General features: G+C 55.0%; 1 protein-coding gene across 1 annotated transcript; it reads left to right on the top strand.

Annotated features, from left to right (window-relative positions):
• Window positions 1–550: 550 nt before the first annotated feature.
• Window positions 551–6353, top strand: LOC144730683 (transcription factor HES-1-like). The gene is made up of 4 exons (XM_078611362.1): window positions 551–928; window positions 1538–1633; window positions 2430–2517; window positions 3406–6353. Exons 1-4 carry the CDS (start codon window positions 803–805, stop codon window positions 4101–4103), a joined length of 1008 nt encoding a protein of 335 aa, XP_078467488.1. The 5' UTR covers window positions 551–802; the 3' UTR covers window positions 4104–6353.
• The last annotated feature ends 6723 nt before the right edge of the window (window positions 6354–13076 follow it).

Here is a 13076-nt window from a genome sequence, read left to right as displayed (position 1 = left end):
AGACTAATGCACAGAGGCAGCTGCCACTAGGGGTGCCCCAAGGCTGTAACCGACACATCAATCGTGGTCACCTGAATACGAAAAAAACGTTGCAGAATATCTCATCTAAAAAACAACGCGAGGCTTTCCTGGGTTCAGACGAGCCGAGTCGAGCGGAGCAAGCAGGGCGATGCAATGAGCGGTGGAGACACGAGTTCACACTGCAGCGTAACAATGGGGGGGGGGAGGGGGTAACGTGCAAGTGAAGACACGTGGGGGACACTGCTGGTGGATATCTATTAGGGGGGGGGGGGGGGTGGGGGGAGTTCGAACCGTTGAAGGAAGACCTGGGGCATAGGAAGGGTTCGGGGCGGGGTGAAATGGAAACCGGGTCGTCATCGCGTGGGGGATGGAGCGTGCGGGTTTGCGGGACAAGGGGACCTGGACACGCGTGGGGGGTGGAGGCAGGGAGGGGTGTGGGGGGTGTGGGGGGTTTGGGGGGTAGAGAAGCCCGCAGTGGAATGGAAGGCGCAGGGCGGGGCAGCGGTATAAAAGTGGCCGAGTGGCCGGTGACTCGCAGGGCATTCCTCTGCACTCGTGACGGCGAAACCCGCGGACGGCATCGAGCGAGGGCATTGATCTGCTGGCACCGAAATACAGACGGACGGGAGGAGCTCAGATACAGCACCATCAATCATCATCGCCGTGCAGCCACCCTCACTACGACTTGCCCTACTGTCACGAGTTGCTGTTGCAGCCGTGGTGCATCGGTCGTGCAGAGCTCGTGGTGCAGAGGTCGTGGCCGCACGAGCGTCAGGGTACAATGCCGGAAGACTTCGAGGTCGAGATGAGCTCCCCCGAGGAGGAGACCCAGGACCCGTCGGATCATAGCTGCGACGACGAGGGCTTCTCTCCACAGAAGCCGAAATCCGCGAGCGAAATCAGAAAAGTGAGGACCCGTACAACAAACAAAAAGCACGCAAACCTTGCCTCGTCTCCTCTCACCGCCACCACCGTCATCTGAGCGACGTCTCTGTGCGTCACTCGCGACGAGGCGTTCGCGTTGGGCGACTGCCCAACCTTTGACGGGCACGTTTACTGAATTGAGCATTACCATCATCAATTATCAGTGGACTTCATCCAGCAGTCTATTGATCCAGCAGTTTATTGTGTATCGATAATCAGTGTATTGATCATTGCTGATCATCAATGACCGATACACAGTATATTGTATATTGATAACCATTGTATTGATTAATGATCGCCAATGAACGATACACTGCTTATCAATATACATCGACACTACATCACTGATCATTGCACTTCATCCAGGAACATACCAATGATCAATGATCAATATATCAATCATCGATCCACTGCTGGATGAAGGCTACCCTCTCCAAGCCGTCACGGTCTCTGGCAGGCGCTGCGATGTAACGAGTCGCCAGTTCCTCCTGTGCGCGAGAGACGGATCCATCGCTCCATCTCCTGAAGTGGTGGTTGACTGTTGTTGTTGTTGTTGTTGTTATTGACGAGGTACGATGTTGTGTGTCTGCAGTCCACCAAGCCCATCATGGAGAAGCGACGCAGGGCGAGGATCAACGACAGCCTGAATCAACTCAAAGCCCTCATCCTGGAGACTCTCAGGAAAGATGTGAGTCTACGTCTCCCCTCGTCTTCCTTTGTATGTGTGTGTGTATATGTCATATGTATGTGTGTACGTATGTATGTTGGACTTATTTCGCACCGTACGTGCCAATCGGAGGTGCTAGTTGGAAAGGCGGTCTCACCGCACTGTGCGCTGCTCAGCGGGGTTCGGCTTGCCTCGTGTCGTCCCCTTCGCCCGTCGGGGTCTCTCCGGGTTCTCCGGTTCTTGCTCATAACCAAGAGAACCTCGTCAGCGTCGTCGTCAACGTCTCTTTTAAACCCGCGTTATTCCGAGTGCGCTCTTGTCGACGTCGTGTCAATGCAATACATCAGCCCGCGGCAGTAGATGTCACAGAACTGCTTCTGAATACGTTTTTATATGCCTGGCATCTCACCACCGTCATCACCAGTGTCAATAACAAATTATGTTTGATTATAAATGATCTGTTTTAGAATATTCGGCCCATTGTACTAACCATGCCCACTGGCTCACAATGTACCCCGTGTGTGTGTCGAGTTTGACATTGCTCGAAACGCGCGGTGCCCGCTTTCTATCGGTGTTAGCGTCACACTCCGCGGGGAAGCGCATTCATCACGTGGTTCACTAATGATGATGATGATGATCATGATGGAATCGTATATTTCTTCTATCAAACGTTAAACCAGTGCTGGACTTTAATGTGACCCTGTGCCATGAGTGATACTATTCGGGGACACTTTGCGTTTTGACGTTGATCGTTTACAAATTGTTCGATGTGTTAACCATTATATATCCCCCTGCCCTCTACCCCAAATCTCTGTAGAGCTCCAGGCACTCCAAGCTGGAGAAGGCTGACATCCTGGAGTTGACCGTGAAGCATCTAAGAGGTCTCCACCGGCTACACATCAGCGGTAAGCCGCACACGGCAACCAGACGATGTTGAGTGGCGTGCTTTACTGTGCTCGACTTTGCGCGCATATCGTTGCTTTTGTGTCGGTAGCTGTTGTAACTTTGCTGGCCCGCCCCTTGCTTGGACATCTGCAAAGAAAAAATAGCTTCGTAGCTAATCGGATTTTCTCCTCCGATCTAAATCAAGATTCTGATTGCCAGACGCGTTTAGGAAGACGAACAAAAGCTGTCAATCCGATCGATCAAGGGACCCTCGATCGTTCGCTCACGATTTTAATCGTACGGAAGAAGCGTTACTCGCAGAGCCACGCATCACACCGCCATGGGGAATAACCTCGCCGCTTGCTTCACAATCACAAGTCGCCATGCGAGGCGCTTAGCTGCGCGCTGCCGTGGGTGGCATTGTGTCAGAGCGACTGGTGGAGCGGGTTTGTTCATCTTCGTGAAATCGTCAGCGCAGACCCCTATCGTGCCCCCCTACTATTGCCGGGAAACAGCAAGGCGTGACCCTGCCAGATCCCATCCCTTGTAAAGTAACGGTGCACAGCTCCACTGCTGGATGATGGTATCCCCACGTGGTGTCGGTCGTGGGGATGGTTTAATCATACGTCACCACGCTGGTGGGTGAAGCGGAGTTGGAGAGGGGGGGAGACCCAGCCGTGGCCGGGAATCCAACTTTGATCCCCGGGTTCATAGCACGTCGCTAACGATATCTCTGCTCTCTCTCTCTCCCATCTCCCTCATCTCCTCCACTCAATCCTTTCCTCCACCCACCTCCCCATCCGCCCATCTCCCCCCACCACCCTTTTCTCTCCATCTTCAACTCCCTCTCCCCGTCTCTCCCTGCCTCCCTCTCTCTCTGCCCCCCCCCCTCCCCGACCACCCAACAGCCGCCCTGTGCGCAGCAGACCCGGGCGTGCTGGGCCGCTACCGCGCGGGCTACAGCGAGTGCGTGAACGAGGTGACGCGGTTCCTGTCCACCAGCGAGGGGGTCCACGCCGCGGTGCGGACGCGCCTCTTGGCGCACCTCGCCGACTCCATGGCGGGCATCCCCTCCGGGACCGGTGGGGGGGTCTCCTCCTCCTCCTCCTCCTCATCCTCCTCCTCCTCCTCCTCATCCTCCTCATCCTCCGCCGCCACCGCCTCATTCTCAACCTCGTGCCCCTCCTCGTCACCGCTCGCCGCTGCACCGGGAGGGGGCAACCCCTTGGCGCTGCCGCTGCCCCTGCGGCAGTGCGGCGCGCTGCCCGCGGGACACCCCGAGCTGTCGGGCCCGCGGCTGCACGAGCTGCTGTCCGTGATGGCGCGCGGCGAGGTGCAGCTCGTGACCGCCGGGGACGGCCTCCTGGCCCTGCTGGTCCCGCCAGCGCCGGCCCGCAGTCCAGGGGCATCGGTAACTCCGGACTCCTCCTCCTCATCATCATTCTCATCATTCTCATCATCATCATCCTCCTTAACCGCGGCCGCGGTTCAACCGCCAACCCGGCCGCCGGGTCCCAAGGAGGTCCCACGAATGCCGTCTCGGCTCGCCCAGAGGCCGCAGCTGCGGGCCATAGCGGCCGCGCAGGCCGTGTGGAGGCCCTGGTGAAGCCCCCCCCCCCACCATGCCCCCGTGCAGGGGTATTCAGGACTCGTGAGAGTCTGTGAGGAGGTTGCTCGATACGTGCGTGGACTGTGTTGCCGAGAGGACTCAGAGTTGCGTTTCTTCGTGCGCGCTGTGAATCTGATAACGGTAGGGGCTGGTGCTGGGATAAACCCGCCTGGGAACCTGCAAGCGCGCGTTTGTCCAGATGGTAGAAGTTTACAAGTTCCCCGCCTGTGTTGGTTAACCCCGGAGAGAGCTCTTAGAGACCAGGACGAGCCTCGTTTGCAAGAGTGACATTAGCCTGCTGCCACTAAGGGGAGATGGTTGCTGCTGCTGCTGCTGCTGTGTCTTTGTGTTTGTAATCCCAATCGAGTAATTTGCGGATCATAGTTTTACTTCGCCAATGTGGACCCTGACACTGGCACACAATGGCCTCCTCTCGCGAAAGATGTCACGGGATCTTTTACGTCCACAGCCAAAATAGACGGCGCGTGGTATTTTAAAGCTTAATGGACCACACACGGCAGTATTAATCAGGGCGGCCGCTGGATTCGAACCGCGAGCCTCTGCAACAGCGAACGCGCCAGCGCCACGTCTAGGCCATGTCATAGCCGCTTGGTGTGCGAAGGGGAAGGGGATTCAATAGGTGAGGTGAGCGAATCGAGTTGGGTGCATTATATCATTATATAATTATGTAACCGCCTACATAATTCTAAAACAATCACCAATTAGGCAACACACCTTGCTGCCTCCCCGCCACTCGTCGGTGGTCCCTCCTCCAGCGTAGGTTGCCTTCAGTAATTAGAACCGCGGGTTTTCTAAGAAAATGTTTTTTTTTTTAAACAGGGCCACTCTCATGAGTGTGTGCCGATGCCTTACGTTGCCAAAACAATGCAGGAATAGCGACGTGGTAATTGCCGAGTAACTGCCGGAGCTGCTTAAGATTTATTTCACCGTGGAATTTTTTAAAATCACACTTTTGTTCTATGATCGCCGTGAAACAATGCTGCTTCGACGAACCAAAATACAGCACGAGTCATCGTTAATAATCTGCCACTATCGATCCACCGCTGGATGACTACGTCCCCAAGCAAGGCGCCGTCTCCATCCTCGCATCCCTGGCACGAGCTGATTTCACCGTTCCGTCTCCCCGGAGAGAGATGTTCCGCTCCGTCGGGGCTGCCACGCGAAATCGGGCTCGCGTGGCAGTACGGGCGGATCGCTGATTATGTCACAAGATTCGCGGGAGGAGGCCTTCATCCAGCAGTGGATCGTCCGTGGCTAATTGCTTTGACTCAGGCTGTTTGACGATGATTGCTTTATAAATCGTGTTAAGGAATCTTATTCTATAAATTGTGCGCACGTGTATTAAATCACTGTCACCAAGGGCATGGACACAGTTTTCCAAAACCTTATAATCACAACCACGCAATGTGAGCTCATAAACTACGATGCCTTGTGTGTGTACCGAGTTGCATGAGACCTTTATATAACTAGCAACTGTCGATCATTGCAAATATATAAATATGTCCCAGGGAATGAACGAGAGGTTGTAGTAGGTGATCCATGTATAGATATCCTATTAAAATAATCTGGGGGAAATATACCAAAAAGATCAGAACATTCATTTAAAGGCTCCATCATTCTCAACAACACAATAGATAAGCAGGCAATGCATCTCCTTCACATATCTCGATTAGATTGTTTTATTAACATGGGGCCCTGTTTGAACAAAACAAACCTATGGATTGCATTAACCCCTCCGCCCCCCTATCCACCCCGCCCTGGGAGGTTTCTAGATCCGTCGCTGCTCCTCTCTGTAAGACACGAAGCCATCACTTTCACGCAACATTCAATCACCTGTTGCGAACAAAGGATTACATTACATTTGCGTAGGGTATCTATAAATGGATCCGCCCGCATCCTCAACAATCACCATGAGCGCTGTGAGCGAATGTGATTGGATGACGCGGCGTGTTTTCGGGACGCGTTTAGGCTCGCGAGCCACGCGCCAGGCGCGGGCCTTATGACTTACGCTCGGATCACGAATGTTTCGTGTTTGCAATATGAGGTGAACCTTTGTTTGTTCTACTGGACCAAGAAATGCAATTGTCTATGTAAATACGCGTTGTTTTTTGATACTCCTGTTATTATAAAAACTATTTTTGTATAATGCTATTTTTTATTGTACGTCGTGAAATTATATTTTATTAATGTGTGTTTGTTTAATATAAAGAAATACATGGAAGGAAAGTTTGTGGAATTCTGTGTTTATATTGTTGTGGATGAGACAAACAGGCGACTGCCTGCATCGACACTGCACGCACAGTAACACAACTGCCTACGTATGTACAGCCCTATAATAATGTCATACTATAATGATCGTGTCAACTTGTAATACGCCGCGATCTCATTGAGAGAGAACGACTCTGAGGCGATAAGAGGAACCACAAACGGGAAGGCAGCCACGTGGGAAGCAGACGCCAAACGTCCCCCCAAGCTCTGCGGTCCTGTATATATATGAAATGTGTTATCAACCAATGAACACGTGGGAGGAAACCGGAGCACCCAGAGAAAACCCATGCGTGCGAGGGGGCAACACTCGATCTCATACAGATGGAATAACAGTGGTGGACAATAAAAACAACAACACTCGTCAACAATTGAGGCATAAAAATTGAAACAATTAAAGCGACCTTTCGACTTTGGCCTTACTTTAAAGTGTCTAATATATATAATACATCAATTTTATTAAGTGACTTGCACTTTCAGCACCATGTCAATCCACCGGTGCATGGAAAGGCTTCTCCGCACAGTGTGGTTGAGACTTTTGATCGGTACAGATATCACTCGCCACTGATGGTAGCCGTGGTCCGGACTCGAACTGTGATCGCCGGCTTTATATGCTCGTGAGGTCTGTGAATCGCTGCGTCCACCCGATGAAGTCACAACAACTAATGCTGGACAGCAAACACAAGTGGCGTGTCCACGCACTGCTGTGTAACGGAGCGGTCTCGCTCTCGGGCTGCGAGGTCTCAGAGAAGAGAACTTCCGCGGATTTCTCTCGACGTCACCACACGGGATGGAGGGGGCGGACGGGGGGCAGATGGCGCTGTGGTGGGGGGCAGCCTCGCTCGGCTGCTCAGCAGCGGGGGGCACCACTCCCCCCCCCCCCCGACAGTCCAACTCCACCCTCCACCGATAACCCCACAGCCCCTCACCCCGCTGCACTCCCCCTCCAGTACCACCCCCACTACCCCCTCCCTCCACCCCCCACCCCTCAGCACTCCCTCCCCCCTCACCCAACACCCACACCCCATGCCCACTTATCCCCCACTCAATCCCCCACTCCCTATACCCTACCCCCACATCCCGCCCCCAACTCAAGCCAACACCACCCCCACTTAATCCCCCCTCCCCCCCCCACTGATCCCCCTCCCCTCCCCCCACCGCAGCCAATCTCTCTGGTAGCACACCGAGCATCATGACGGCGAGTCGGCGAATCGATGAGTGTCATCGATTGTTGTGCGTGTCATCGATTGTTGTGCGTGCGACGGCGATCGAGCATCGAGATTGGCCGCGCGTGTTGCTGGCTCCGTCATCCGCGGGAAGGGTCAACAGTCGTTCCCCATCCCGTGATCTTCAAATCAAACAATCTCCAGATTTTACGATATGCACACCCCCCCCCCCCCCCAGTATGTCTAAGGAGAGGAGTTTGTGCCGCGTCTTATACTGGTGCTGTGTGTCTGGCAAGGTTTGTTTAACTGGGAGGAGCGGTGGTGGAGCGGTAAGCGCTACGCTGCGCTACGAACCTGACGACCCGGGTTCGATTCCCGCTCACGGCCAACACCGGTGACGATTATCTGAACTGGTCGTGGGCCTCCCCTAGGTCGACTCGGCCTCAAATGAGTACCTGGTGCGATGTGTAAACATCGCCACTGGGGAGACAAAGGCGGCCGGGCGTGGTGTTGGCCACCCACTCCAATCGTGTGCCGTGCCGGCCTTCAGAGGTTCTCGCTAACAGCACTTGCCCTTACAGTCTGTTGAGGCTACACGGGGGATCTTTGTCTTTGTTTAACTGTTACTGGCACCGTGCGAAAGTTCGGGTGGGTTTCGTCTTCCTCTCTGCAGCGTCTTCTAATAGTCATACGGCGCTGTAGAAGGACGGGACTGCGATGTCGACAAAGCCAATGTGGCCGTGTCTCGCTCACGTGGCTGTCCGGAGAAGTGACGATCAGCACAGAGAGAGAGACACGCGGCGACACTGATGGCGAGAGTGTTCTCATGGTCGGTTCGACTTTTTGGCCCTCCAAAGAGATTCGTCTCACCGACGCGATTTGTCAACGGCAAAGCGAGAATAGGAAATGTGGCACCATCGGGCAATTTGTGTAATAATGTTACCCCCCTCACCCTCCCCCCTCTACCCCCCTCCTCACCCCCCACCCTCGTCCCCCGGTGTGAGCCATGCGCCGCACAGGGGTCCACACAGCTGAGCAAACGCCTTTCTCTCTGACTCCGTCTCCACCCATCAACCACCGGGGTCTGTCATGCGCGAGGGGTCTGTGTGGGGGGGGGGGTGGGGGGACAGGGCTGGGGGTGTGGGTGGTGGTGGCTAGGGGGGGGGTATAGGGGGGTGGGTGACTGACGTCTTCAAACCCATGCCATCGTTATTGGTCCACCATCATCACCATCATCCTCGCACGCCTCCTACTCGTCAGTGTGTCGTTCCGCGTGATGATCGTAGACTACTGCCCACGTGTACACGCGGCCCCTTTTGTCGATTAAATCCACTGCTGGATTTTAGGGTAATTTTAGGGGCGGCTGCGCGAGATATTGTCGTCCGAATGACTAAGAGTGGAGCTGGGGAGCAGAGACGTGGGAAGCACAGAAGTAGAGTACAACATTGGCTTTCGCTGCAACTCCCTCGACTCTAATCGCATCGGAATCTCCGACGGCCCCATAGTAACCTGTGTGTGCTTGCGTGGTGCTCACTCGTTCAATCGGCCATCCAGCCTCAAGCCTCCTAATGAGAACGGGCACACTCCTGACGATCTTGTCATAGGGGCATCGTGATGCCATTGATCGATGGAAATGATTGCCAGTCCACGCTCTGAGCAATGCACCACAAACCAACAATCACTTTCCCAAGACGCAAGTTGTGTTTTCCCCCAGTGTGCCAAAAACCCGCACTACTCTATTAACGAAGACAAAGAAACGCCGTATCGCCTTTGACATAGTGTCGGGGCAAGTGCTGTGAGCGAGTACCGCCTATGCAGGCCGGCACGGAACACAACGGGATGGGTGACCAGCACCACACTCACTCCGTCACCTTTGTCTCCCCAGCGCTGATGTTTAATACGCACCACACCAGGTACTCGTTTAAGGTTGAGTCAACCTAGGGGAGGCCCAAGACCAATTCATATATTCGTAGCGATGTTGGCCGTGAGTGGGAGACCCGAACTCGGGTGCTGGGTTGGTAGCGCAGTGCGCTAACCACGACACGACCGCTCCTACTAACACCGCTACCACCGTCACATTCAGCATTAACACCACCTTGCAGACTACTCTTTAACACCGCCACCACTACCACAACCCCTGACACCACCACCGTGATCAACCACACCACAACCATCACCGCCACCTGCGACCACCACTTAGCCACCACCACGGGCCGTGCTAACCACCACCCCCTTCTCACCTCCTCAACACCTCCTGTCGCACATCACCGCGAGGCGCACCTCCATCCCTCCTCCTCCTCCTCAACACGGCCACGACACCAAGAAACAGAGCGTCCCCCCACACCCTCTCCCCCCCCCCCAACCCCACACCAGCCACGCAGTGGTAACGGGCTGCCGGGGCAAGTGCTGTTCTCGAGCACTTGCGAAGTGGGGCAGGCGCCCTGGCACACGCCACGTGTCTGAGGCCACCACCACCCCCGACTCCCCACAGCAGCCAGCTTGCCTTTGTCTCACCAGCCAGGTAATCGTTTTGAGGCCGAGTCGACCTAGGGGAGGTCCGGAACAGGCTCTGGATTAGCGCCTGGCCGTGGATGTCGGCTGCGCAACGAAACTGGAATGTAGAGCGCGTCACGAGCTGGGAGTCAACCCGCGGTCCGCGAGGTTCGTGGCGCCAGTGTGCGAACTCAACCCACGCTCTTCACGCCGCCGAGACCATCGCGATTGGCGCCACAGCCACCGGTGGGACTTTTGCTGCTGCTGCTGCTGCTGCTGGTGGTGATGGTGGTGGTGATGGTGGTGGTGGTGATTACGGTGGTTCGGGTGGTGGCGATGGTGGTGGTGTCGTTGGCAGTGGTGGTTGTGGTGCGGGTGGTAGCAGTGGCCGTGGTGGCGGCGGTGGCTTCAGCAGTTCTTGTGATCGCGGTGATGATGGTTGTGATGGTTGTGGTGATGGTAGTAGTGGCGGCGGTGGCTGTGGTGGTACTTGCGGTGATTGTGGTGGTACTTGTGTGGTGAAGGTGGCTGTGGTGTGGCCTGCTGCGTGGGGGAGCCTGCGGTGAGCTGGCAGCAGGAGAAGAAGAATACAAAACACATTCCAAAGGAGCCAATTGTGACTAATTTCTGGGCAGCGATGAGCATTGTCGCAGTGAAAAATGTCAGTGACCTTTGAGAGCGGAGCGCCACGGTGCATCCGCAAGCATCCTTCTCTCCAGAGCTGCCTGCAGCAGGGAAGCCTCCTTCTCTGGCAATAGCCAGTCTACATCTCTCACCACTCTCTCTGAATTGTTCAAATTATATTTCTCTCTCAATAGTTCTAGAGATCTCCTGCATTAGCAAGCTTTTACAATCTGCCCCGTCCAGATCTCGTCAAAGTTAAAAGTCTAAGTGATTTTACTTCCTCAAATTAGCATCGATGAGGTGGTGCCCATCTCCTGTTCACAACCCTGAACCAATGATGGAAATTCCACATTCCTATGATGGGGGTGGGGGGGCACGTCTTCCCATAGGACAACCACTGTTGCCTTCCCCGACGAGTGAGCGGTAGTTTTGTCGACCGCAGAGGGATGATGGACCGAGTGAACCCCTGAACCACGGTGGCTAGGAGATGTTAACTACCTCGCCTGTTATGCAGGAGGGCGTGGATTCGATCTCTACCCTGACGCCTATATATCTTGAGTTTGCGTGTCTCTCTGTCCCCATGGTCGCGGTTTTTCCCTCCACATTTAGAATCAACGTCACGCATTATGAAAATTTGGCTGCCATTAATTTCCACATGATAAGCCACATCGGTGAGCTATCATTTGTGGTGAGGTTGCTTCTGAAAAATACCTGTAGAACTCGGTGGGCCTCACCTGGTAAAATCAAACAAAAACGGGATGTGTACGTTGAACTTCTTTTGCACCGTGCGTAGTGTTAGTGTCCCTCTCGCGATGAGCCCACCGCCGTCCCTCGGCGCTCTAAACATTAACCTCCTCCAACAAACGGGCAGTAAATGAGGGCCGGGCCGAGGGCTTTCTCCTCTCTCGCCGCAACAAAGCTCTCGACGAGGGGGGGGGGGTGGGGGGGCCGTGTCGCCCGGCGCCTCTCCGTTCCCCCCCCCCCCCCCGCGCCTCCGACGCAAAGTTTTCTGGCCCTGCCTTTGTGCCCTCGATGGCAGGCAGAGTGCTCGACGGCAACAATGGCAGCAGCAACAACATCAGAGACAAAGTGCTCCCCATATCCCGATCCACACCGTTGGGGCAAGTGCTGTTAGCGAGCGCCTACTCAGGCCGGAACGCCCACATGACGGGGGGTGGGTGGCCAGCACCACGCCCGGCCGCCTTTGTCTCCCGAGTGGCGATTGTTACACACTGCACCAGGATCAGCACTCATTTGAGTCTGAGTCAACCTAGGGGAGGCCCAGGATCGGTTCAGGAAATCGTCACTGGTGTTGGCCGTGAGCAGGGATCGAGCTCGGGTCCGCCGGGTTCGTAGTGCAACGCGCTGACCGCTGCACCACCGCTGCACCACCGCTGCACTATCACCACAACCACGAGGCCTCTGTGCATCTGAGCGATCCGGTCCAACAAAGGGGGGGGGGGCTGCATTGTCGCTGCCCCCATGAGCGCGAGTGGGTAGGGGGTGGGGGCGGCCAGGGGGGTGGTGGTGGGGGCAGGGAGGGGGTCTTGAGCTATCTCTTCATTTTTGTTTTGCCCCGAGGAGGGATTGGGTTGAGGAGGTTGGGACGTTGGGCAAACCACGACCACCCCCATCCCCAGCACCCTCCACGCAACTCCCTCCCCTCCCCTGAGCCGAGTGCTGTGGTTTGGTTGGGCTGTGTGTGGGGGGGGGCGAGTTGGTTACTCTCTTGGGACCGACTGTGATCACGAAAATTCGGTGCGTGCTGGAGACGCTGCAGCAAGTCGCCACCGCGAGCCACGCGCTCCCCTCGTCGTATTCGCCGTACGTCCGTGACGTGTACACAAGTCGGTACGTGCCGTCGTAGAGGTTTCTGGGTAGGTCGCAAACGGACAAAAGTCTGCGTCTCCCACAAGCAAATCATTGTTTGGGCCAGTGTTGCTGATGAGATGTATAAAGTCTAAACTGGGCCAGAGTGGGTTTTTTTTTTTACGGAAACAAATGCCGTCGGACTGATCTGTAGAGTGAGAGAATTATTTGGTGGTTCTGCCGAGTCGGCAGAGGTGCACAGTTGACACATGGAAAAAAATCTCCACGCATTTGTCAATAACCGTGGCTGGCCCTTATTCATAGCATCTGAAGAAGGGCCATTGCGCGAAACGTCACCTTTTATAATATATGTTACTTGTTTTTATCTTTGAAGGCCTGCATGGTGTTATTGACGGACGGGTTATTTTTCCATGAATGCGACAGGCCGATAGACCAAAATGCCACTCTCTTATTTGGTGACAAAGCCAGCTCTTACCACAACGCTAAAGACAGAGAGGGCCTTTACCACGATATCTCTGGGTGACGCCTCCCGTAGTGCGGCACGCAATTGGTCGTCTTGAGTCCCTTTAAA

This window comes from Lampetra planeri, chromosome 36, assembly GCF_965212315.1.
Source record: "Lampetra planeri chromosome 36, kcLamPlan1.2.h2, whole genome shotgun sequence".
Taxonomy (NCBI): Eukaryota; Metazoa; Chordata; class Hyperoartia; order Petromyzontiformes; family Petromyzontidae; genus Lampetra; species Lampetra planeri.
This window is presented reverse-complemented; position numbering and strand designations above follow the sequence as displayed.

Coding starts and splice junctions, on each gene's coding strand:
- LOC144730683 (XM_078611362.1), top strand. CDS start 803: ATGCCGGAAGACTTCGAGGTCGAGATGAGCTCCCCCGAGGAGGAGACC. Junction 929..1,537: donor CCGCGAGCGAAATCAGAAAA/GTGAGGACCCGT, acceptor GTGTGTCTGCAG/TCCACCAAGCCCATCATGGA. Junction 1,634..2,429: donor TGGAGACTCTCAGGAAAGAT/GTGAGTCTACGT, acceptor AAATCTCTGTAG/AGCTCCAGGCACTCCAAGCT.